Raw genomic sequence first — 27,860 nt, 5'->3', positions numbered from 1 at the left:
CAGGAAGGGACTGTAGCAAGGAGCATTAGATCGGGGATCCAGGTCCGGTTGGGCTAGGATGGTGCAACTAGCAAGACCTGCTCCACATCTTCCCTGACCTTGCACAGTGTCTGTATAAATAGGCTCACTGGGGGAAACAAATACTTGCGTAGGTCCCGTTGCCAGATGTGTGTCAGCGCAACTGGGAGTGGGAAGTGTTCGGAGAGGAAAACAGGTCTACCTCTGTGACCCCGAAACATTTCCAATTCAGCTTGACTGTCTGGTGGTGGAGTTTCCATTCTCCAAGAAGTGTGGGCTGTCATGAGAGCTTGTCGGCTGCACAAATGTGAATGGTTCAGTTGTGACATGCACCGAAGCGTAGACCACCCTGATGGTTGATGGTCCAGACCAGTACATGCTGGCCCTGTAGCAGCGATCTGAAGTGGTTGAGCAGGATGAGCCGTACTGCTAGCAACTCGAGGCAATTGATGTCCCACTGCATTCAAGGTCCTGTCCAGGAGCCCAAGGCAGCATGCCTGTTGCACATGACACCCCAGCTGGAACATGCTTCTACTGCTCATAGAAAAGCAGTCTCATATGAAGCAACCCAAGCGGTGTGACTACAGCTGCAGATGCCATATACCCCAGGAGCCTCTGAAATAGTTTCAGTGGAACCACTGTCCTGCCTCTGAACGAGATCAGGCAGTTCAGAACCGACTGAGTGTGTTCGTCTGTGAGACGCGCTGCATAGTTTACCTAATTCAACTACATACCAAGAAAAGAGATGCTCTGCACGGGGGAGAGTTTGCTCTTTTCCCAGTTGACTCAAAGCCCAAGTGGCTTAGGTGCCTGATCATCAAGTTTCACACAACTGCACTCATGAGTGGGCCCGGATGAGCCAGTCGTCGAGGTAGCTGATGATGCGAACACATGTGTTCCCTCAGAGGGGCAAGGGACGCCTCCGCGATTTTTGTGAAGATGTGGGATGACAGTGACAGCCTGAAGGGAAGGATATTGTATTGATGTGCTCGCTCCTCGAACACAAAGCGTAGAAATGGTTTCTGTCGAGGATTGAGATCAATTGAGACATAAAAGTATGTGTCCTTCAGGTTGATCACTGCAAACCAATTTTGGGGTCAAATGTATCCGAAAATGCACTTCTGCGTTAACATCTTGAATGGGAGCTTGTGCAGGGCCTGATTCAGGACATGCAGGTCCAAGATTGATTGTAACCCACCGCTTTTTTGGGTACAATGAAGTAGGGTCTGTAAGACCCCACCTTCATTTCACCTGGAGGGGACTGGCTGTATCGCGTCTTTTGCCAGTAGGACTTCAATCTCTGCACGCAGGACAGGAGCATCACTGAGGTGAACCGGATGCCGCTGAACCTGGGGGGATGCCTGATGACCTAAATCTCATAGCCGAGTCTGACAGTCAGAATGAACCAGCGAGACAGGCGGGGAAGCGAGTCTCGATTGCAGCATCGGAAGGGTCATCTTCCTGTAGTGGGTGCATGACACGAAAGCCAGCCCAGTGTGCTTTCGGCCCAGATGAGGCAGCGATTGTGACTGTCAGACGGAGACAGGAAATTACAGCATCCAGAAACACAAGGGTGGAATGACATCTTTAAAAAGATGCAAAATCATACACATGCTTGCTCTTTTAGGGAAAGCTCTTTTAGTGCTGAAGTGCACAAGGAGATGGTCGCTGCACAGCGTGCAAGACTCAGTTAAAGCCTGCAGCGTGCTGGAATGCTCTTTTGTTGAAACAGAAACTCTCAGGCGAGATCCCACTTCGTCAGTCGTTCTAATGTAACGTTGAACGTGACTCACTGATAAGGAACTTCTGTTCTGTTATATGCATTCCGTTAGTCATGTGAATTGGTATGTTTTGTCAGGCAGCGAAGAAATATAGATCTAAATATAGATGTTTCTAATGATATCTCCCAAGGGTAGCATGTACAGGGTGAAAAGCAACTGTCCTAGTACTGATCCTTGCGGTACTCCATACTGTACTTGTGATCTACAGTATATGACACCTCTTCATGTACTTTTACAAATTGATAATCAGATAAGTATGATTTAGCCATTACAATGTAATTCCACTAATGTCAACATTATTAGTCTATTCAAAATAACCTTTTTTTACACTATAAAGAACCTTTTGCACAAAGGAAGGTTCTTCATGGAACCCTAACAGTCTGATGAAGAACCATTTAAGAACCCTTTTTTTTTTTTAAAGAGTTTAACACTAGAGATCTATGTCTGTGTGAGGTGCCATTAAGAGCAGATTGTAATGTGTTTCCTATAACAGCGCTCTGCACAGACGGCAGTTGAGGCCAGTGAGAGGATCTTCATTGAGCTCATCCGCTCCATTGAGAAACGTCGCACTGAGGTGAAGCAGCTGATCAGAGAACAGGAACGAGTTGCAGTGAACCAAGCTGAAGAACGACTGGCACGACTGGAGCTGGAGCTCGATGATCTGAGGTGGAAAGAGACTGAACTGAAAAAGTTTTTGAACACAGATGATCATATTAATTTCCTTCAGGTAACATATATCTTCTTTAACACAGGACTGAAGACTTCAACATGCTTCTCTAATTGCACAGAGTTTGTGTTTTTGTCTTTGTGTCTATAGAGTTGCCCGTCTGTCTCTCTCTCTGGATCTACTGATGACTTCACTGTCAGTTCTCGCCCCAATTTTGATGAATTAGTGAAATCTGTCTCTCAACTCAGAGACAAACTGCAGCAGTTCTGCACAGACGAGATAGAAAGGTTATCTAAAACAGGTAAATACTGATTTCCTCAGAAAAGAGTTGAGCAGTAGTAGTAGTAGTAGTTTAATTATCATCATGGGAGTTAAAGGAGTGGGACTAATGCACAGATGTTCTTTGGTGTTCATAGTGAAAACCGTCCAGATCATTGTCCCGAGTCACCAGTTTACGACTAGGAAGGAGTTTCTACAATGTGAGTTACAATGAAAACACACACAAACACTGGCGATCACTGGGAGATCATATTCTGTGCTAATTAAACATGATGACCTAAACAGGGGTTTGTTCCAGTACCAGATAAGTTAATTGGAGTGAGATGTAAACTTGGGTTTTTGTTTTTAGAAACGTTATAGGCATAGAGACGTGCCCTTCAGAATGGAACGCAGTCACATTAGTAAGAAAGTGATTTCTGAGAAAAACTGTTGAAAGTGAATCAGACAGAGGACTAAAACATACTTGTAGCCAATCAGCAGTAAGGGGCGTGTCCACTCATGATGGGGGAGGTGCCTGTGTTGCATAGCATGTTGTGAATTTGGGGGCGAAGTTATTTAGACAGGGACGTGATCCTTTTGAGTAGGGGCATTTTGGTGATTTCAAATAACAGTGTTTCTCAGTTATTGCTTACTGCACATTTACTGTTTATTTTGGTGATTTCAAATTTCAAATATCAAGTGTTTCTCAGAAATCGCTTTCTGCACCTGTTTCAACGTCATGTGCCTCTATAAAGACCTATCTACTTTAAGAAGTGCATGCTGGTTAGAAATTTTGTCCAACGAAATGCTTTTGTGTGTCCCGTTACCGAGTTCTGATTTATCTTATGAATGAAATGTGAAAACGATCATGGAGCAGGATTCAAATCTTGAATTTCAGTGAATAAAACTTCACACTGTTCCTTGCAAAAAGATACCATAAAGCTTCAGAAGACTTGAAATGCAGAAAGCGTTTGACCATGCTTCAGTTTCAGTGCCTTTGGAGTGAGAAGGGTTGATAACTTTTTTTTGCACATAATATTATTTAGAATAGATTTGTACAGTTAAATTATTTTTTCATAAATTTTCAAGATGAAAAACATTTTTTTTTTTATCTGATTAAGCAATTTATCAAAATAGTTGTTAGTTGAAGTTCTCCTTACCCCTTACCTGTCAGGGATCACTGGTGATCCTGGATTATTTTAGTTCAAAATATGTTTGAGCTTATATATCTCAATATTAATAACAGTCTGGTTAATTTTGAGTCTTGAACTATAAACTCTCAAGGGTTGGCTTTCTAAATGTATGTGTGTTATGTTTCTATTCAGAATTACTTATGAGCAGTAACCTTTTTATTTTGGGCATTTCATGTATGCAGCACTTGCCAAAATTGGGGGTGATGAGGAAGGGGTTAAAGTGAACTGAGGTTTTATTCATGATTGTACAAGTCAGAGAGACACATCAAATTATAATTATTATGAAATGATGATACTAATGCAGAGACTCATTAATATGTTAAAATATAATATAATATGATGTCAAATGAGTGATTATGTGTTTATCTCCATCAGATTCCCGTCTGTTGACTCTGGATCTGAACACAGTGAATAATGGTCTCCGTCTGTTGGAGGGAAACACAGTGATCACTTTCACTGACATAAATCAGCGTTATCCTAATCATCCAGACAGATTTGATTGTTGGACCGAGGCGTTGTGTGCGGAGAGTCTGACTGGACGCTGTTACTGGGAGGTGGAGTGGGCTGGTGAAGGGAGATTAGGAGTGGATATAGGAGTAACATATAAGAGCATCAGCAGGAAGGCAGAAGGTCCTGAAAGTGCAGCTGGACGAAACAATCAGTCCTGGAGTTTGTTCTGCTCTCCAGACTACTGTTCATTCTGGCACAATAACATTGAGACTGTTCTTCCTGTAGTCAATGTCTCTAGTAGAATAGGAGTGTATGTGGATCACAGCGCAGGGAATTTGTACTTCTACAGCGTCTCTGACACAATGAGTCTCATCCACAGAGTCCAGGCCACATTCACTCAGCCGCTCTACGCCGTGTTTGGATTAGATAGACAGACAGCATTGAAACTCTCTAACCGATTAAATAATTCAGACATTCTACAGATTCTTAATCCAGATCTTCTAGGGGCTTTGTTATTTCGCAGAATGATGATGTCATGAGGCGTATTTGCTAGTCAGAAATACCACTACTGAACGAGCTGGTATGCTAGTATTTTCAAAGGCTTTTCAGATCTGAAGTAGCCTCTGTATATCAAAAGCGTTGTATTTTCTTGGATGTTCATAAAACATAAGTCTGTCATTTTTCTTTTGCTGACTCAGTTGTTTGATTAAAATAAATGGTTTTGTTTCTGCATTACTGGAACATTGAGTGCATATTTTTCTCTGATCACAGTTAAAGACATCTCTGACTTCTGTACTAATAACAATCATTAAACAATGTATTTGTATCCACACACCTTCAGTTCTGCTGACTCTGCACACACTTTTATTGAAGGTAGAATTTTAGATTCAGATTCATATAACATTTAATGTGGTATAATCAATATCAGGTGTCTCATCATTATATATTTTCTTATATATATACAGTACCCCAGCTAGCAGGGAACGTTCTCAGAACGTTGGCTGACATTCCCTACAAGTTAGGTTAATGTTTTAAAGAAAACATTTGAATGTAATGTTCAAAGAATGTTTTGAGGATGTTCTCTCATTCCAAATAATGTTTCTATAAGGTTAAATGTAAACTAAGATATAACTTTTAACTGTAACATTTTGAGGATGTTTTTAGAGAATGTTATCCTACACAGCAAAAACTTTAATTAACTCTCCTGGGAATTTATTTGACTCCACACTCAAAGGGTTAAAGTGTTAAAATATGAGTGTTAAAGGAACACTGAAGAGTGTTAAAATGAATGAGATAATTAAGTGATTAATTGTGTGATGACTGACCATTATTGAAGACACCTGATGTTAACAAGCAGAATCACCAAAGGAGAAAATCTAATTTTAAGTTACCATTATGGTGATTAGTGTTTGCTTTAGTTGGGCTCTTGACCCTTAATCTACTAACTTTAGATTTTGTCTGGCTGTTGTATCTGAGTTATAACTCTCAGATGAACAAAGATAAAAGGTGATCAGGTGGTGTTGGTTGTGTTTTGACGTAATCATCAATTGATCTGAAACACCAAACTCATTCACACTTAGTCATTTAGCAGATGCTTTTATCCAAAGCGACTTACAACAGGTGACTAAAGTTTAGAGAGTTAGGTTTTCCTTGTTAATTGCAGCAGCCTGGTGATTTAATAGCATACAATTTGTAGCATTTTCTATAGAATCCAAAATATTTCTTAAAAGTTCTGTTCAAAAGATTTTATTTAGACACACAGACATAAAGATTCAGCCTGTGAATCTCAACAATGGTGACAATAATAAAGCATGTTGCAGTGCATTCTGGGTGCCACCAATCAAAACTCATTCATGGCTCCCATCATGCATTGCGTTATGAATAAACTCAATCTTGATGTCTGTTTGTGCCTATTTTTTTTTATCAAAACAACTTTTAAAAAATCCTTTGGAATAAATAGAAAATTTTGGATCTTATGTTGTAGAATCACTTCATGATGTAATCAACAATATAAATTTAAGTCAGAGATTAGGCTCTAAATGAGTTTTGTGATTCAGGTAAAATGATGATTATGTCAAAACATAACCAACAACATCTGATCACCTTTTCTCTTTGTTTATCTGGGAGTTATAACTCGGTTACAACAGCCAAACAAAATCTAAAGTTAAAATTGTAAGGGTCAAGAGCCCAACTAAAACAAACACGGATCACAATAATGGTGACTTAAACTTGTGATTTTCTCCTTCAGTGATTCTGCTTGTTAACATCAGGTGTCTTCAATAATGCTCACTCATCACTCAATTAATCACTTAATTATCTCATTAACTTTTATCACTGGAGTTTTTCTTTTTTTGCTGTGTACGTTTTAGGAGAACATTCTGGGAACCAAAATAAAAGTACCCGCTGAAAACATTATTAGAACTTCATGGTAATGTTCTCAGAACGTTTTTAGAACAAAACATTTCTAGCTGGGACAGGCCCGGTTCTTGGCAGCTATAGAAGAGTGTTTTTTGATAGATATCAATAGATAGATATGGATAGATATCTATAGATGGATAGATGGATTGTGCTGGGTTAGACCAAAGTCCCTTTAAGACTATCTAAAGTCTTTGGTTAGACCCTACTCTGAACTACAAAAAAAAAGGTACAAAGCTGTCACTGGGGCAGGACCCTAAGGTACAAAAGTGAAAAGGTACATCTTTACCATACCCAGATATCAAGCAACCATCGAAACAATGTTAACACAATGTTAATGTGCCAATGTTAACCACATTGAATCAACATCACTTTTGCAGCCGCAATTAATGTTGATAAAATGTTAAAATGTCATTATTGAATAAATGTTACAAAGTGATGTTGGTTCAACATCATGTTTGCACTCTCAGAAAATGAAACAACAACAACTATAACAGCCTGAAATCAACTGCAAATAAAAGAAGACAATAAATCTCTCAAGATCTCTGCAGAAGTTCTTTTTGAGAATTAACAGAGGTTTAGATGAAAATGTTTGGTCACCATTATGGTGATCAGTGTTTCAGTCAGTTGGGCAGTCTGACTCTTGACTTTTTATGTGAGTTTGTGGTCTTTGTAACAGTTTTTACCAAAACACATAATTTGTTGCAAAGGAAGCCATAAAAAAAGATGATCAGATGATATGGCTTTGAACCTTTTTTTTTTTTTTTGAGAGTTTAGGAGCTACATTTTGTTCCCTCAAAAGGAGTTCCTAGAACCAAAATTGTTTCCAGTTCCTGCTAAAAACAGAACTAAAATTGTGTACTTCCACCATTAGTTCTAGGAACTATGAAAAGGTTCCTCTAGTGTGAAAGCTGTATAGTCTGAAGTGATTAACAGTTTGGATTTTCAGGAGGTCAATAATCAGTTTGCACTGCAATATTAAAATCTACACAGACTGCAATCTACATGTCCCAGACAGCTGCTGAAAAAAGGGTTGAGTCAACGATTAATCAGTTTTGACTGTGCTGAACTCTGCGTTATGTAATATGTTCTTCGTGTTCAAGAAAGATGTACTGTTCTGATTGTCCTACATTATGTATCAATGAATGACACATTTTGGCTGTGGTGTGTGTATTAGCGTGAGAAATGCCTGCTATACGTTGCTTATTCCAATCACTTATATTGGGTACTTTTTGCCCTTAAAATGGCTTATTCTTAAAGTCATCAGTTAATTTCTTGATTGCCATTTTGACATAGTTTCTACCTGGACATTTTAGTCATATTTGCTGATTCTCTTTAATGTATTTGTCCTGTTTTGATCCGCCTCCTGAGTCTAGAATACGATTGACCGAAAATGTAGGTTCCCCATCTACGAGTCGCGACGGGGGGAGGGGGGGGACCGGGGTCGGCGGATTAATGTGAGAGTAAAACACGGGTTTTAATTTGGAAACATGGAAGACGGAATGAATTCTCCGGTAAGCAGGAGGGAGTTTGAGGTGGACTGCCACCGGACTAACAATCTTGGTGACAGTGAACGGGCAGATGAATTTGGGAGCAAGCTTGTTAGAGACGGAGCGGAGTGGAATGTTCTTGACCAACAACATATACGGGAGGCTTTGACTGGTGGCGATCGGCCTCACGCCGCCTTCACACTGGCAGTTGAAATCAGCTCCGATACGGCTATGAAACGACCGGAAGTCATTCATTTCCTATGGAGATTCGCAGACCGCATGCGAATGGGTGCGAACCGGGTCCGAACGAGTGCGATGCGAAAAAAATCGTGTCCGTTGGTCATCCGGATGCGTTAAAAAAATTGAACTCTTGCGAAAGGCTACGGACGGTTCCTATCCGACAATTCCAGCGGAAGTTAGCGTTGCTATGGTACTGATAAACAAACCTGAATTCTCAACTTTTAATAAAATAAATAATGATTTTATAACGATAAGTTGTCATGTCATTTTTTTTTTTTTCATGATTTTCTAACGTTATTAGGGCAGTTAATACAATTAAAAGCCCTATATACCACTATATCATATTTAGCCGACCTGACATATCAACGTCCTGGGGAACTTTCCTCCACGCACGGCACGCAGAAGCCTTCCGATTAATGTCTCTATAACCCTCATCAGAGAGATCATACAGAATTGTACATTCTGACACTGACAAAATCAACCGTTAATCTCTCCGCCATTTTTGTTCTACTCGCTTCCGAAGCTTTTCAACGGTGTAGTACGACGTCCGCTGGGGGCGTATTGCGTATTACGGAGCTGATTTCAACTGCCAGTGTGAAGGCGGCGTTAGCCTTGGTGCACGCCCCCACCTGGAGCAGAGTCTCGAGGGCTCTAGTCCATGTGCGGTGACACGTCTGGATGAAAGCGTGGGCGGAGGGGACCGCGACTTCAGATTCCAGACTAGGAAAAACAGGTGGCTGGTAACCTACGCTACACTCAAACGGAGATAGACCTGTGGATGACACTGGTAACGAATTGTGAGCGTACTCCACCATTGAGAGCTGCTGACTCCAGGAGGAAGGATTCTTGGATACCAAACATCGCAGCACTCTCTCCAAATCTTGGTTGGCTCTCTCGGTTTGGCCATTGCTTTGGGGATGAAACCCTGAAGACAGACTGACACTCGCTCCCAGTAATTTACAAAACTCTGGCCAAAATTTGGACACAAACTGGGGTCCCCTGTCAGAGACCACGTCCATCGGGAGGCCATGTAAGTGAAAAACGTGATCCACAACAGCCACCGCTGTCTCCTTGGCGGAGGGTAATTTAGGCAAGGGAATAAAGTAAGCCGCCTTCGAGAACCGGTTCACTACGGTCAAAACGACCGTCTTGCCCTGGGATCCTGGTTCTCCCACACCGTAGTTCCCCATAACGCCGCTCTTCCAGTCAGCAGGGTTAGGACGAACGCCACCTTCGACAGTTCGCTGTTGAAGGTCCTGGGTTGCAAGGAGAAGTGCATGGAACATCTGGTCAGGAAGGCTCTGCAGTAGCTGGGTTCTCCCGAATAAGCCTCTAGAACAGGTAGGCGAGGTTCTGACTGGAAGGGCGACTCCAGTGGTGGGGGTTGAACCGGTGGTGTGGGTGGTGCAGCGGGACTTCTCCAGTGTTGGAGTTTCTGGGTGAGCTCGGACACCTGCGCCACTAGTGCCTGCACTGCCTGCTCTGTGTTGGTGAGACTCTCCTCTTGTGCATCCATTCTGGTGATGCTGCGGGCTATGAACTCGTCCAGACAGATCGTGGATTCACCTGCTGCATCCATGAATGGTCAGATCGTTATGTGACACTCAGAAATGAGTATGCAATAATGCAAGTAAAATGGATTTATTGGAAGTTCACAGAAAAGTCAGATGTAAACAAACACACAACACAGTGGCAGCAGAGTGGCGCAGGGACCTCGATGGACAGCACGGTGGTGATGGATGTGAGGCTGGAGAGGTGTCCTTGAAGTGCTGGGTGAGTGACGTAATCCAGATGGTGAATGATGAACACAGTAAACAATCCAGACGGGAACGATGAACACAGAGGGAACATCCAGACAGGAAACACCGACCACGAAGACGCCAGACAGAAACGGGAACGGGAAACAACACCAGGAAACTCCACAACGATCTGACAACACAAGACAGAGTTCACTGAGCATATAAAGATGCGTAGATAGGGATCAGCTGGCGCTGATAATCAGTGGGTGCTGATGCGCGGCTGGCGCCGATGAACAGCGGTAACGGCAGGACACACCCACACACACACACATACAGATACACACACACACGAGACAAGGAAGAGACAGTGAATTCATGAACAACTAACATGGCTGTTAGTACTCACTATCGATTCTTCCTAGCTTCCGTGCCTCTTCCCCTCCTCGAGTCAAATGGGGGCGCGCATGTGGGCAGCCCCTGTAGCGGCAGGGGTGATAGCCATGGTAGCGAGGGAGAGTGACAGTCGCCCAGCCAATCATTTCATTCGTTCCGAATGGATATAAGTAGCTGTGTTTATTGCGCCCTGAGAGGACTAAAGACACTCGATTTTTATACTCTCTTTTTCAGAGTACTTACATTTTAATTATGTATTGGTATATAAAGACAGTTTAAACAAATTTGGGAAAAAGTTTTCTCAAAAAAACCTGCCTACCCCACCTTTAATGGCAAAAAGAATGTTTGGAAATGTAACCTGATATTTCCTACTGACACACTACAGCAAAAGATATAAATAACTGACTTAAGTTAAGGGGGGTATTGACATGCCTTTTGCACAGTACTATGTATATATAATACTTTTTAGAGGATAATATTATTTGATATTTTTTTATGGACAAATACTAGTTTATATGTTTTGGTAAAAAAAATTTGCATGAAAACCAAAGTTTCAGTTATTAAAGGTGTGTGCGTCAACACACCTTTAATAACCTTTTTGTGACAAGGCCAGAACTCCTGTTATGATGTAGATTTTTTGAGGTGCACTCTTGTCATAAATTAATACATTTTTGTTCCTACATAATTTCTAACAAAAAACAGTGGTAAAATATATATTTAGGAGTCTTAGACCTTTCCAACGCTATATAGTTTGTCATTATTAGATTAGGATTTAATAGTAATATAGTGCAGTAAACTTAGGCGTTACGGTACTGGGACGTGACAGTTAAGGGTAATCACTTAATTATCTCATTAACTTTAATACTGCTTCAGTGTTATTAAAGGTAGACACACCAAACTGATGCCAAAGAACCAGTGCTTATGAAATCTGACTCTGTTGTCGCCTCGCGTCGAAAGCGAAACTGAGACAGCAGGTATACAAACCCTAAACAAAGCAGCGCTTACTTAAAGTTTTGAATATCAATCATGCTGATCACATTCTTTATTTCACTCCACTCATGTTGGAATACATTACATTGTTACTTTGTGTGTAGCAGGGAAGATATTAATTCTGTATATTAACAAAGACTTGAGATACTGTCATCGCAATCCTCTGTGTAATTTATTTAAGTCTACTTTGAGGACATTTGGAAAAGCCTACAGAGGATGGGATGCTTTAGTATCAGCCTTCAAAACGTGACACGGGCACTTGGGAATTCATTCTGCCAGATGGACAAGTGCTAATGAAAATATAAGCATTGAATCAATCAAACGGAATATGAAATTCATTTAGAAAACCAACAAAAACATTACTCATCTCAAGTGTCATTTAGGCCTAATGTTACATGGGCAAAAACGATGAGATTTGTAAAGTCTGTGCCCGACTGATGGAAGATGACCGTTAAAAAAATAAAAGACTGTGGTTGAAATGTTAAAATATGTCTTGTGCATGCACCTATTCAATAAATCTTATATCTTCTATATCTTCTATAAAAAAATCTACATTATATCTTCTATAAAGATATAATGAATAATCAACATTTGATAAGTAAAATGTTTGGTATTTGTTGTGTCCCTTTGCTAGAAAATATTCTCCAAGATAATAAAATGACAACATTGATTCATTTAAAAACTTTGATGAATTAAGTAAATTTCCCATATAATATCCAAATGGCATATCTTAATAACAAAGATAATACATGTAATGGAGACCAGGGACCACGTCACTACAACTTCTCCATTTGATAAACTAGTGACGTCTTTTTAGGATGTGCCCACGATGTTTCTGGAATGTTAAGATTCTAAAAAATAGAACTTTATCACGTTAACGTTGTCATAAAGTAATGTCAGGCTGACCAAACGACGACGACACTCTCAGATTCATCTCAAAGACAAAATTCTGCTCCGTTTTGTATCTCCAAGAAAATATAACACAGCATAAAATTATAATTAATGGGAAAAAAAATCAAGGAAAGTGCAGTGTTTGTTTTAATTTGCTTATATGAATAAATGAACGGTGTAACCTTATTTTAGAACGGGTGAATACAGGAAGTAGGCTATAAAATAACGATAGCCCCTTCGGCCAGTTCATATGTGTATTCTCCACATGGTACCTCCCTTCGGGCAGGATGTGGCTCCCCTGGAAGGGCACGCTTTCCCAGTGTTATCCAAGAGTTCCTGTGTGGGTATAAGGAACAGCAGTTGAACTCCCCTCTACGCAGGTCTTCCGCCCCAGTCATTTGGGGGTCTGAGAGTCTGCGGAGGGCGCTGGAGGTGGCAGCAACCGTGGCATTTTCTATGGGATCCCAATTACATCATCATGACGACGTTACGTAGAATGTGAGCGACTGAAAGGGAACGTCTCGGTTACTAATGTAACCCTCGTTCCCTGAAGGAGGGAACGGGAGACGTAACGTCCCGTCGCCCCCATTGCTGACAATCTCGGCTCCTCAGCGAAAAACAATGTGTGCGTGCGCCCGCTTCCTGTTTATACCCGCGCTGCGAGGCGGGGCGGGGCGGGGCGCGCGGTGCGTATCACGCACACCAATGTTCATTGGCTCGTTCTGTAGACACTCGAAGATGATAGGGCTCCCTGAAGTAATCCCAATTACGTCGTCACGTCAACATTATGTCTCCCGTTCGCTCCTTCAGGGAACAAGGGTTACAGTAACCGAGAAGTTTTTATTGATTCACTTCCGTTGCAAAGATCATTAGTTATTAACTTAGGGGGCGCTAACACGACACCGTTCTAACAGAAAACCCTTAACGCGATCCTGCCGCTCATCTGCACAACAACAGTGTTTGGTGCTCGAGAACGCAAACCTGAAATATATTCCAAGGTGCAAACCTTGAAAGATTTAGAAAAATAAGGTTATCTCTGCGTAAACCTCATAAATGCAAACCCGCGAAAACACAGACGGCGATGCGCATTATGAGCATAACGTGTTCAGTCTATGTGCGTTTGAATATATATGTGCGCAGGCGTGTAGTCTATTACAAACCAACCCTCAACAAACTACTTGTGAATTATCCTGACAACGTTTTATCAGTACAGAGATAAAGGGAAAGGAAGGAGGCCTTCAGAAATCCTGATGTGTGGGGGGAACCCCAAGGACAAAGAAAGTGGAGATTATCACGTGAAACGAAACAATATCCAATCAGAAAGCAAGCTGAATTCAATTATCACATCTAATTGCATGCATATCACATGATTAAATAGTCTACACTTTAGAGTGATTTAGTAATGGGAAGCTTCCAACTGCATGATCCGTTTATATGAGTGGAAGCAATCAAAAACTATTTTGACATGCGATTGTAACTATTGTTATTTTTTAAAATGATATTCAAGGTATATGTGTGTGGCTGTCAATACAACTGAAGTCAGAAGTTTTACAACATTATTTACACTTATACTACAGGGCCGTTGAATGCTTGAATCTGATTGGTTGACGAACGTTCTAAGGTGTGCATTATTTTCAGGGAAACGCACGGCTAAAGTAGTTCCAGGCAGGTCTTGACCGCATTACAGTTCCATATCACTTCGCGTAGTCAACTGTAATAACGGAAAATAGGATACAATTCATAACAAGAAAAAGCATTTCGCCCCATGCGCTTGATCTGCAATTTTCAATGTCTAGCTTCACAATCAATAGAAACATGCAGTTTAATTTGGATAAATAAACTATAAAGTCCTATCTATAATCAATAGAAAATTAAACTGAATATAGGCTAAATAAATGGATAGTCCTGCAGCACGGATTTTTATTGCAGATAATTTAACAAATAAATAATTATTGATAGGCCTACTTGTTAAAAGGGCTTTGGGTTTCATTTATTTGGCTAGTCTACTGTCATCTGTCAATAATAAAAAATTAAAAAAATATATTAACGAATTAATTAAAACGAATTGAATTAATTAATAAATAATAATATTGACGCACATGCTTTTCTGTCTCATTATTGCAACATCTCTCTCTAATAACTGCATTAATAACTGCATAAAGCCGGGAACACACTTTAAGGCCGGTTATGAATGTAATTTGATACTAATGACTGCATGACCAAACGCGTGTTCGCGCGTTCAGTCTGTGTTCAAAGTCGGTGTTTAAAATCTGCTGCAGTCGATGAAAACAGTCAGAGAATGTGTCAGCTAGTCGTGTGTCCCCAGCATCAGTGGCTCAAACCTCCGTTACTAACTCTGAAATGACGTTTTGGAATTAGCAACGGAGGCATGGGATTAGATGCGTAAGAAATTAGTCCTACATACAAGAGCGTTTTAATGACAAAAACTTTACAAACGTCTTGAAATACATAATCTGAACAATGTTTCGAGGTGTGGTAACTGTAGTATAAGCGGAATAATTGACTTCAGGCCGTTGAATTATTAGAAAAATAATGCACACCCGAGGTGTAACGGCCACTCCGCTTCGCGTCGTGACCGCATTACCACCTCGGGTGTGCATTATTTTTCTAATAATTCAACGGCCTGTCGTCAATTATTCCTTACATTATTTATTTTTGGTGATTTTTACAATACAAATGTTTACAAAACTGCTTTAAAGGAAATAAAAAAACTGAAAAGACAACTATTGCATTTTGTAGATTTTTCTACAAGAATGTGAGTTGTTTTCTCACCAGATAACATGATTGTTTTCCATTAATATGATAAATATTATATTAATTTAAACATTATTTTTAAATACATTGTAGATATAATAGTGTCTGATTGACAGTTCATGTCTACCCTTAATAGTTGTAAAAAAAGAAAAAAGGAATTGCTGTACCCTTTGTCTATTCCAATAAAACAATAGCCTATAAAAAAATAGTAGTGATGGATTTATGAGATAAAATTCACCTCAAAATAAAATTACATTCATTTACAAAAATAAAGCATTTTAGGATCAAGGTGTGTTTGTATTTGACATTAATTTCAAGTCTAGTCAAGCATCTGGACATTTTACTTGTTGAGACATTTTACTTCCCATTTGACACATGATCATTAAAGCTTTCCAAAATAAAAATGGAAGTTGTAAAATAAAGTTCGTTATGAATGTTTATTTTTTTTCTGAACCCCATATTTCAATGTATTGTATTGTTTTGTCTCACTGAGGAGTGAATGGATATACCAAAAACAATATTATATAGTGGCATCTCACATCTATAATAGGGACCATTTACATTTACAAAAGATTTTGATTCCCTGACGAAGGCCAGTGTGCTGAAACGCGTTGGAGTCATTTTAAAAGTCTCTTTTGACTATGCCATAAAATAAAGGCATTTGTTAATATTCCAGGAGAGTGCCTTGGAGTTTTTCTTTTGTTTGAAGTAAACAGATGATAATGAGTCTGTGTTTGTTATAAAAACCATCCACACATGTGCCTCCTTAAGAGAATTCCAGAGTTTCCCTGTGGTTCACACCTTCAACATGCATGTGCAAAAGCTAAGCTGGATCATTTGTAAGTAATGATTTAAAATCGGCTGAACTGACATGATTTTAACTATTCAATTCAGTGTCTTAGCACTGATATATATGTAACGACAATGACTATGACATGCGGTCACATGCTGTTCAAATTAGTAAATCCTGATCTCCAAGTCTGCTTGAACGGTCAAAATTGCATCTTTGTGGCTCCCCCGAGGGACATTTGAGTCACATAAGGAAACCCTGTTTTCTTAGAATCCCCTCTAAAACCCCCATTTCAGCTCTGGACTCCCTGCGACTTTTACAACCTCACAGACTCGTGACATTCCAGAACACACACACACACACACACACACACACACACACACACACACACACTCTGGAACTTTGGAAACAGATATTCTTCCACATAACAAGCCACTGAATGTTGATATGTATTCCTATGTTTCTCAAAGTGTCGTCACTTGCCATAACGGAAACACTGACAATTTTATTGTGTGTTTAATCAAGCTTTATTTGTGTGTAATGAGGCATATGAACGTAATGTTATGTGTGTCCAATATCTACCTGTAATTCTTGGTATCTGTCTGACCGTCCTGTTTTAATTCAACCAGTCCCGCACATAGTATTACAGTAAGATGTATTGTTCCAGGTGTACAATCTTAAGAAGAAATATGAATTCTTTCTCTCATAAGACATATGGTGAAAGTAGGCGTTTTCTTCTTCACACAAAGAGAATTTTCCCGCTTCAGAAAAGACAATCTGATTCGCTGTCGTTCCAAGAGGGGGGCGTAACCAGATGTCTGATAAAACGGCAGAAGCCCCCTCATCTCGCTCTCTTCTCTCATCCTTCCGCTTCCAACTCATCCAACTTCTCTGGACCCTCCTCCCCGGCGCAGCGCTTCTCCAAGGAACATCTGAAGGAGGCCCTGGCCTTCTCCATTGAACGAACCCATGTTCCGGTCGTAGCTGCCGGTCTCTGCAACTAAGATTTCCAGCCTCTCCCATCCCGGGAGACGAATCTGAACTTTCTCGGTAACATCACATTCAGTGAGCCTTTCAAGCTTCCCGCGACACCGGAAGACGCAGCAGAAACAGGACACCATCCTCGCTTCTTGCATCAGCTTCAGCCTGACCAAAAAGAGCACTCGCAAGTATATTGATTCCTATAAAAGCTGTTCCAGGTGTCTAGGTCTTAGGTCTGTGGACTAAGTTACCCTCTATCTTCCCTCTATATCTTTCTTTCTTTTATTCCATTTTCATTCCGATCACGTCATGTTTGTTTAAATGTTTATGTGTTTGTTTGCATTTTTACGTACGTTTATGTTTGTAGTTTATAATCTCTAGCGTGTGCCATTTTATTAATAAACCCATTTATACTTTTAATTGTCTCTGTGTTTGAAAACCCACCTTATAAAAGTCAATGAAACTTCAAGATCTAAGCTACAAGCTCGATATTGACTACCTTGAGTAGTTTTAATTCATAAACTCAGAAAGTTTGATATTCGCGGCCAGAAGATAAAACTTTCGTGGAGTTTAAAAGGGATACCCCTTCTTAACTGTAATGATCAGACAGTACAGAACAAGGTAATCTCGAAAATTGATAAAATAAATGTACATGCGACTTATGAATTATGACCATGCGTTATAAATATTAATATTGCCAAAATTCCCTATATTCTTGAGCTAATTCACATTTACCCCGAGTCGTTATTCTTACAGATTAATGGTGGAGAATCCAAAAGCAGTTTCAAACTTTGTTTGGTGGACAAATTCAGCTTCAGTTGAATGTGTATTATTGGTATTAATAACTGTAGGCTATACGCGCGTTTTGAAGTGTGAGATAAGTCGCTAAGGCGAACTCACCCAGCTGATCGCGGGCACAAAGCCAGCCCAGCTCTGCTAAAACTGCAGTTCATGACATTACATCTGTCTCTGTAAAGACGAAGCAAAACTCTTTGCAGTTGATACATGTAACATGATTTAAACCGACTAAATGAAGACGAAGGATCTCTTTTAGGACGAAGACGTAAATCTGATAGTTTTCAGTCGTAATAGGCCTTATGATATACAATACGTTAACGATAACTCCTGGTCAGAAATTGGCCTCGCGATCCAATTTCGTAAACCTACGCAAAAATCATAAAAGTGCTATTTTGATTAATGCTTATGGGAGATGAGCAGATGATAAGTCCTGCTCACAGCTGTTCTGATGCCTGGTGTGCTCACAGCTTAAGTAAATAGATGTTCAACGCCTGTTTGCTCACAGTTTCTAGTGATTAAAACACGAAGTTTTAATACCTGTTGTTATGTAAACCGTTTTATATGTATAATATGTAATTGGAGGCCAGTTTTATGAATTAAGAAAACGGATGATAATCCCTGTTCTCCTTCTTTAAACCGTCTCATGTGTATAATATATAATGTGTAAATTGGAGACCAGTTTTATGAATTAAGAAAAGATGATAATCCCTGTTCTTATTCTAAAACCGTCTCAATGTGTAATGCATAATGTGTAATTCCTGTTAGTCACATGTTGTGAAACTCGCGTCAGTCTTCCGCATGCAACAGAAGCGCAAAACACCACGTGATTCCAAAAAAAAAAAATCTGCTGAATTACGCCACTGACCGACACTAGAGGGCAGCCTCTAAGTCTGGGGCAGTTCTCAAATTACGCGCCCCCAACCGACGTCATCCTGCGTGAGCGTCGCCTCCCACTGACGTCAGCCTGCGCGAGCGCAACTACGCCATCTCGTGGCGTTCTAAGATAATACTTGCTTTCAATTTCTTTTTCTCTCTGCATTCATTTTTCTCTCTCAAATACTTAACTGCATTCAAGCTTAGCTTATGCTGATATTATTTGGAGTTAGACAATTCCTTTTTCTGTTTTCGACGGTCACACTTTAAGTTAAGTTCGGAAAAAAAAGGAAAACTTTTCGAATTAAAAACTTAGATTCGATTCACTCAGTTCATTGATAGGTCCACCTAGGAAGAAGCACGCCACCGTGTGGCGATCTTGGGTCGACTTATCAATATCTGTTTAACCCCCAGTCTGCAATTGAAGTGTCTCATTGCCAGCCTTTTCGTTTGATTATTTTTATAATCAATACTGATAACTTCAATGTTATTGTAAGGATTATGGGAAGTCATTCTGAATTTCAGTTTAATTAATTTTAGTATTGATACATCACTGTCATCATTCTAATTTTCTTTCCTTCCTTATTTTTATTTTTATTTTATTTTGGACCTCTCCTTGCATGCTTGTTTGAATTTTAATTTAAACAAGTTTGCATTGTTCAAATTGTGTCTATTCAACCAGGTGGACCACTGAGAGGAAACGGGGCCCTCACCTTGTGGCACAAACCCACTGCCGGGGCCTTTTCCTCTGCCTGCGTCTCAAACCTGTGTTGTTTATTCAAATTTTATTTCATTGATAATTATTTTTCTCTTCCCTCTTTCTCCAGTCTCTCCAAAGGGGGGGGGTGGGTTATTCTGATAATTACAACCAATTATCGTAATTTCCTTTTTGTTGTATCATTATTTTAGTAAAGCCTTTGCCTCTGACTCCTGCATACATATTTACTCAATTTGATGAAACCAGAAAGCCTTAATTTACTTTAAGTCTAACATTTTAATCCCTCATTGTGTATCTATTGGCAGGACTCAGTCAGTGCACTGTGGTGATCCGAAAGTCATCCCTGGTGGTTTCCAGTGGGCGGGGATCATCTGTCCGGCGTTACCGACACTGCGCTCTGTCTGGTGTTGGAACCGTCGGAGGGTCTGACCGCGCCCGCTGGTTTCCGCCTGGATGACCTCTATTCACCCCAGGTAAACTAAAATTTGATAGAACCCATCCACTTATTATGAACCACAGAATACTAGCTATTCCTTCGGGGTATTTTAAGTGCTTAGACCCACCTTTCTCTCTCTAAGACACACCTTCTTTCGAGGTCCTGTCCCGATAACCCACGCATCTCCTGGCCCGATCAGGAACTCTCGCAGTGTTAATAAGGCTTAGGCCTCTTTATTTTATTTTATTTTTATCTTATTTAATTTATTTTCCTTAAATAACGCTCCCCGTGTTATTGTTTGCGACATTTCATTGCAGACCAATTCACTTCCTTGTGTTGTGTTTCCCTTTTTTCTTCCCTACCTCCAACCTTGTCTTTTCTCCATTCTGTTGTGATTGGTTTCTCTCATTTCACTTAGACACAGAACCTAAGAGAGACCCCAGGAAAGCTGAATAATAGAGTGACGATCAAAGCGGGCGTCGCTAGACGACCCCCCCAGGCTACCGCCTGTCCAAATTTCTATTGTGGGTTTCATCCATACCCACGAAATTGGCTCAGCTAACTGTCGGCATCAGTTAGCCCCGAAATTCTCATAAACGGCATAGCCCGTATGAGTATAGCTCATTTGACCCTAAAACAAACTTGCATTTTGTCTCTTTTTGTGTGTGCTGTGCTTCTCTCGCCAACAGTAAGCCGAGATGTCGAGCTCACCCTGTCCTGCAGTCCGCTGGGACGACCTTGAGGCATGGCTGAGGGACATAACAAAGACCGTGCTGCCCCAGGACCCACATCGCTCGAGCCAAGAGCAACGGGACACAGACCTGAGCCAGTTCGAGCCCCATGATCCAGCCCAGACATACAGCCACGAGCAGCTGTCCAAAATCTTCGGAAACCTCGCACTCAAACTCGTCGCCAGGGCCCGGGACAGCGAAAGGAGCAACGCCGACCTGCAGCAAAAGACAGCCGCACTACAGCTCCAGGCCACAGAAGCCCGGAAGGACCGAGCCCACACACAGAGTCGGCTAGACCAGCTAATCTTCCTGACCGAGGAAGAGGACGAGACGGACACAACGCTACAACAGGAAGTTGAAAGACTTCAAAATGCCCTGGACGATCTTTGTCGGCACACAGACCTTACCACAGAGAATCAACACCGTTCCAGGCCAGCAGGTGGCGGCACGACTGTGACGGTGCCCGTCCAAAGCGTCGGACCGACCGCTCAGAAAGATTCTGGAACCAGCATCACCCGCCGTCCAGAACTCCAAGCCCAGACCGTCGAACCTGTAACCACTCTCTCCAGAACACTGGTGAGGCAGAGTCTTCTTACATCACAGATGAAGACAGTACAGCCACGTCTGACACAGACACAGAAAACGAACACTGACACCTACTGCTTCAAGGTCCTGACTGACCTGCAGTTGAGTAACCAGACCAATGTCTGCGCCACATACATACCACCATCACGATTGCAGTGACCACACAGCACGAACGAACTTTACCAACTACACTGCACGCCTCAGAGCCGCCAAACGCTACCTCCGCTGTGTACAAAAAAAAAAGTCATGCGGGCCTCTGATGAACAGACTTTTCCTATGCCACCACTTACCCCTCCACCACCCTCGCAGGCCATCCGAGCTCACTGACAACCAGTGCCTCAGACAGCTGTCTGCCACCACGCACATGTTGCGTTCACAAGACTTCAATACGCATTGTGCACCTGTTGCCATCACAGCGCCACAGCTCGTAAAGCCACAAAGCACAAGGGGGGGGGCCAGGCGTAACAATGACGCCACATGTGCCAAAAAGCCATGCATGGGACATCAAAGCATGTGGCATACCAACCTCAGCGAACCAAAAAGACTGTCCTAAACCAACTAAGGACCTCCATCGCTGGAATTTTTTTTTTTCTCCTTCTCTCTCTCTCTCTCCCTATCGCCTCTAACAGGATGCAGGCCGCAGTGGTTCGCGAGAAAGCAGCCACACTCACCAGGTCTGGCATCCGGCATCGCACGGAGAGAGCAACCCTGAGTCCTGAACACCAAGGCAGGACTCGCACTCAACACAGTCCCTCCAAGCATGGGCAACCGCCCAGCCTGAACACCTCACCTGTGTCCATACCTGGACCGCAGCTGACGCTGCGCTGTGTACCTCCACAGCAACCGACCACGCCCTGACTCCCGTCTTGGCTTTCACCCTGTACCAGACCCTACCAAATGTGAGCAGCCACAGCAAAGCTCACAAAGCCGTGTCTGGTGGTTTCCTATGGAACCGCAAAAAGGGGGTCCCGATCCGGGGCTCGCCTAAAACCTCATTTGACCTGAGTCCTCAGTCATCAGCCGCTTGCCATCAACCATTGCGCTAATTTGTTGTTCGATAAAGTCCTTCCGAGGTCTTTATCTAACAAAAAGGGGGATATGTAACGACAATGACTATGACATGCGGTCACATGCTGTTCAAATTAGTAAATCCTGATCTCCAAGTCTGCTTGAACGGTCAAAATTGCATCTTTGTGGCTCCCCCGAGGGACATTTGAGTCACATAAGGAAACCCTGTTTTCTTAGAATCCCCTCTAAAACCCCCATTTCAGCTCTGGACTCCCTGCGACTTTTACAACCTCACAGACTCGTGACATTCCAGAACACACACACACACACACACACACACACACACACACACACACACTCTGGAACTTTGGAAACAGATATTCTTCCACATAACAAGCCACTGAATGTTGATATGTATTCCTATGTTTCTCAAAGTGTCGTCACTTGCCATAACGGAAACACTGACAATTTTATTGTGTGTTTAATCAAGCTTTATTTGTGTGTAATGAGGCATATGAACGTAATGTTATGTGTGTCCAATATCTACCTGTAATTCTTGGTATCTGTCTGACCGTCCTGTTTTAATTCAACCAGTCCCGCACATAGTATTACAGTAAGATGTATTGTTCCAGGTGTACAATCTTAAGAAGAAATATGAATTCTTTCTCTCATAAGACATATGGTGAAAGTAGGCGTTTTCTTCTTCACACAAAGAGAATTTTCCCGCTTCAGAAAAGACAATCTGATTCGCTGTCGTTCCAAGAGGGGGGCGTAACCAGATGTCTGATAAAACGGCAGAAGCCCCCTCATCTCGCTCTCTTCTCTCATCCTTCCGCTTCCAACTCATCCAACTTCTCTGGACCCTCCTCCCCGGCGCAGCGCTTCTCCAAGGAACATCTGAAGGAGGCCCTGGCCTTCTCCATTGAACGAACCCATGTTCCGGTCGTAGCTGCCGGTCTCTGCAACTAAGATTTCCAGCCTCTCCCATCCCGGGAGACGAATCTGAACTTTCTCGGTAACATCACATTCAGTGAGCCTTTCAAGCTTCCCGCGACACCGGAAGACGCAGCAGAAACAGGACACCATCCTCGCTTCTTGCATCAGCTTCAGCCTGACCAAAAAGAGCACTCGCAAGTATATTGATTCCTATAAAAGCTGTTCCAGGTGTCTAGGTCTTAGGTCTGTGGACTAAGTTACCCTCTATCTTCCCTCTATATCTTTCTTTCTTTTATTCCATTTTCATTCCGATCACGTCATGTTTGTTTAAATGTTTATGTGTTTGTTTGCATTTTTACGTACGTTTATGTTTGTAGTTTATAATCTCTAGCGTGTGCCATTTTATTAATAAACCCATTTATACTTTTAATTGTCTCTGTGTTTGAAAACCCACCTTATAAAAGTCAATGAAACTTCAAGATCTAAGCTACAAGCTCGATATTGACTACCTTGAGTAGTTTTAATTCATAAACTCAGAAAGTTTGATATTCGCGGCCAGAAGATAAAACTTTCGTGGAGTTTAAAAGGGATACCCCTTCTTAACTGTAATGATCAGACAGTACAGAACAAGGTAATCTCGAAAATTGATAAAATAAATGTACATGCGACTTATGAATTATGACCATGCGTTATAAATATTAATATTGCCAAAATTCCCTATATTCTTGAGCTAATTCACATTTACCCCGAGTCGTTATTCTTACATATATATATCAGACATGCTCACAAGTCTCTGAGCTAGAGTCCAAGTCAAGTCTCAAGTCTTTGAGCTAGAGTCCAAGTCAAGTCTCAAGTCTCTGAGCTAGAGTCCAAGTCAAGTCTCAAGTCTTTGAGCTAGAGTCCAAGTCAAGTCTCAAGTCTATTGTGGTTATAATAAGTGTTGCATCACGTACAGCGACCCATCCAGGCTACTTAGAACACTGCATAGCTATAAGGAATTCAAAGCATGTAATATGTTATTATGACTCCTTTATTTATTACAGTATCAGCTTTGATTTTGGTATATACTCAATGTAAACAGGCTATTGCAACATGACAAAAACACAAAGAATGCTTTACTTTTAAGTTAATATCTGTATTTTGCCTTGTAGCATGAACATACAGTACAGACCAAAAATTTAGTTCTGAAGAAAAAGGACTCCCTTGTCTGTCGCTGAATTATAATGAAAGGCCTTGGCTCCTATTGTGCTGGCTCTGTGGGGCTATAAGACCAAATATATAAAAATGTTATACCTTACACTTACAGTACTAAAATTGACATATTCCTATTTAGTGCAAAACTGCAAAACATCACATTGTAGCTAAATGCAAAACACTATTGCAACGAACCAAATGATGTGAAATATACTATTATAAAAATATACTTTTATTGACCCCTTTCCGTGGATGAAAAACACTGAAAAACACTGATTGATCGATATCATGTATGAGGAATATACATTTTGGTAAGTTGTACTGTGTCTTTCAACAGCGTCATGTTTATTTACTATTAGCTAATAGAAAGGGTCGGTTCACGTGCCGTTAGGGATCTTGGATCTGTCACGTCACATTTACAAGCGCCAAAACGGTATTTATTGTTTGAATTTCGTAATAGAATTGACAGAATTTGAGAGCTGAGATTTTTTTTTTATATCATAAGTACCTGCTCTGTCTAGTCTGTCGGTCTCCGTGTCCTCTTTGCTTCGCGATTTTTCTGTGCGTGAGAAAATGGATGTGTGCCGTGAGAGCGTGTGAAAAGTGTCAATCGCGTGAGTCTCACGGTGAATGCGTGACAGTTGGCAGTTCTGTTGAAGTTTTTAAACCCAAAGCTTACGATGAATGGCACAGCAGCCAGCGGCCGGTGCAGTCGAAATGTTTGTTGTCCTCTCATGTGTGGCCGCGCGCCGCAGTTACGTAGAAGGGTTATAGGTAACGGAGGGAGGGGAATAACAGCGAGCTCGTCAGACGTTTCCTAATAATAAACATTGTTCACGAGTCCCGCAGCTCGAGTCCGAGTCGAGTCTGAAGTCTTTCGAGGACGAGTCTCAAGTCGAGTCTGAAGTCACGCTGTGTGCGACTTAAGTCGCACTCGAGTCCGAGTCTCAAACTCGAGTCCCCATCTCTGATATATATATATATATATATATATATATATATATATATATATATATAAAAAAAAACTTTATTATAAACTTTATTAAACTACAATATTTTATTTCAAGTGATTTTACTATATAATCTCTGCAGGAATAGAAGCAGGTGTGATCTGTGAAGGAAAGGCTGGCGTCCTCAGCTGTGAGTAACTCAGTATTATTTTTTTTTTAAAGTTATATTTTTGGCCTTTTGTGTCCCAATAGGACAGTATGAGAGAGACATGAAGCAGTGGGGGAGAATTCTGAACATGTGTGTGCTTAAATCTTACAATTTGCTTTGTTTTTATGTGTGTCAGGTTCGTTTGGAACAATAAGTGTTGTTGAAGCCAACTATGGACGGACTGACCGCACAACTTGTGCTAGAGGGGTACCATTTTCTCAGATCTCAAACACGAGCTGCAGATCTCAAACAACAGCCACTAATATAGTTTCTCGTCGGTAAGATTGACAGATAACAGTAAAATGTGTTAATGTTCACGATTTCATTTGATGTATTTTACAAGCACAAGAAATATATTTCTTATGTCTATGGAACATTAAAGCTATTCTTAAGTACCTATTTTCTGTCTATGATTCAGGTGCAATAGAAAAAAGACGTGTGTTGTTTCTGCATCAAACTCACTTTTCGGTGATCCTTGTGTTGGAACTTATAAATACCTGGACGTGACTTATGCATGTCGGCGATGAAGTAAGCCAATTGTTTTGTAACAATTGTACAATTTTTGTGCCAACATTGTGCCAAATGTACAATTTTCATATAAAAATTTTATTTAATATGAATGAATAGTAATGAATAGATGAATTGAAATAATGATCATAAAATTCTTTAGCTTTAGATAAGCTTTGCTCACGATAATAAATAATAATCTTTGTTGCTGCTGTTTTTTTTTTCTTATAAGGTGCATTGCGAAGACATCTTGTCAACTGCTTCAAACTCTGATCCATGTCAGTGTGTCAATAATATCTGAAAGTGACGTACAGCTGTATATAATTGTTTGTGCTGCTGTTTTTTTAAAGTTTTGTGTGTTATAAATGTAAATGGTCCCTATTATAGATGTGAGATGCCACTATATAATATTGTTTTTGGTATATCCATTCACTCCTCAGTGAGACAAAACAATACAATACATTGAAATATGGGGTTCAGAAAAAAATAAACATTCATAACGAACTTTATTTTACAACTTCCATTTTTATTTTGGAAAGCTTTAATGATCATGTGTCAAATGGGAAGTAAAATGTCTCAACAAGTAAAATGTCCAGATGCTTGACTAGACTTGAAATTAATGTCAAATACAAACACACCTTGATCCTAAAATGCTTTATTTTTGTAAATGAATGTAATTTTCTTTTGAGGTGAATTTTATCTCATAAATCATCACTATTTTTTTATAGGCTATTGTTTTATTGGAATAGACAAAGGGTACAGCAATATTAATAAATGTATACATTCCTTTTTTCTTTTTTTACAACTATTAAGGGTAGATATGAACTGTCAATCAGACACTATTATATCTATACATGTATTTAAAAATAATGTTTAAATTAATATAATGTTTATCATATTAATGGAAAACAATTAGAATTTCTTTATTGTCATTGTACACAAGATACAACGAAATTGCATAGCTTCTGCATAAGGTGCATGGTACATAAAATAAATAGATTAAAAAAAAAATATATATATATATACATAATATAAAGTAATGTACAATTAAGATATGTAAGCTTAAGACAAAAAATAAAGAAAGAACATAGACAGAATTGCTAGTATATATATATAAGAGTAATAATAATAATAATAAACCACGATTTGTCAACATGATTAATGCCCTAATATGAGGTAGTCAGTGCATCGAGTGTTCAGTGCATATGTGTATTCAATGTAATTATAGCTCTGGGGAAAAAACTGTCTTTGAGTCTATTTGTCCTTGACTTAAGGCATCTGTAGCGCCTACCAGAGGGCAGCTGTTTAAACAGGTGGGAACCAGGGTGAGAGTGATCTCTTCCAATGTTCTGGGCTCTCTTGAGGCAGCGGGAGTTATAAAGGTCCTTCAGGGACGGAAGAGGGCAGCCAATGATCCTCTGCGCGGTGTTAATGATCCGCTGTATTCCCTTTCTCTCTGCCTCAGTACAGCTACAGTACCATACAGAGATACAGTATGTCAGCAGGCTCTCCACTGCAGAGCGATAGAAGGTCTCCAGCAGCTTCTCCTTTAAGTTGGTCTTTTTTAACACTCTCAAGAAGTGAAGGCGCTGCTGTGCCTTCTTGATGGTTGCTGTGGTGTTGGCTGACCATTTGAGGTCTGCTGAGATGGTTGTGCCAAGGAATTTGAATGTTTGAACCCTCTCTACACAGTCTCCATTGATGTAGAGGGGAGCGGGGTCTGCCCTATGCCTTCTAAAGTCGAGGATGATTTCCTTTGTTTTGGTGGTATTTAATGTCAGGTTGTTGACTGAACACCACTCTGACAATCTCAGGATCTCATTTCTATAGGCAGCCTCATCCCCC

At 40.7% G+C, this 27,860-nt stretch overlaps 1 protein-coding gene and 1 long non-coding RNA gene across 3 annotated transcripts in view; both read left to right on the top strand.

Annotated features, from left to right (window-relative positions):
- LOC309477618 (tripartite motif-containing protein 16-like) overlaps positions 1–27,860 on the top strand; it is a 128,718-nt gene that overhangs the window by 2,507 nt on the left and 98,351 nt on the right. The window contains exons 3-6 of one of the 2 annotated variants that reach the window (XM_082140920.1): positions 2,293–2,526; positions 2,617–2,767; positions 2,883–2,945; positions 4,293–5,108. In XM_082140920.1, the coding sequence (XP_081997046.1) occupies positions 2,293–2,526; positions 2,617–2,767; positions 2,883–2,945; positions 4,293–4,906 (1,062 nt within the window). In that variant the 3' untranslated portion in view covers positions 4,907–5,108. Of the gene's footprint in view, positions 1–2,292; positions 2,527–2,616; positions 2,768–2,882; positions 2,946–4,292; positions 5,109–27,860 lie in introns of those variants that run through there. The other variant, XM_082140921.1, reaches the window with a different exon arrangement.
- LOC309478143 lies at positions 16,079–26,506 on the top strand. The gene is made up of 5 exons (XR_014198822.1): positions 16,079–16,139; positions 25,443–25,490; positions 25,645–25,786; positions 25,927–26,036; positions 26,248–26,506. It is a non-coding gene; the product is annotated as an uncharacterized lncRNA (long non-coding RNA).

Source organism: Leuciscus leuciscus (genome assembly GCF_965113295.1).
Source record: "Leuciscus leuciscus genome assembly, chromosome: 1".
Classification (NCBI taxonomy): Eukaryota; Metazoa; Chordata; class Actinopteri; order Cypriniformes; family Leuciscidae; genus Leuciscus; species Leuciscus leuciscus.
Note: the sequence above shows the minus strand (reverse complement) of the source record. Positions and strands in the feature narration are given on the sequence as shown.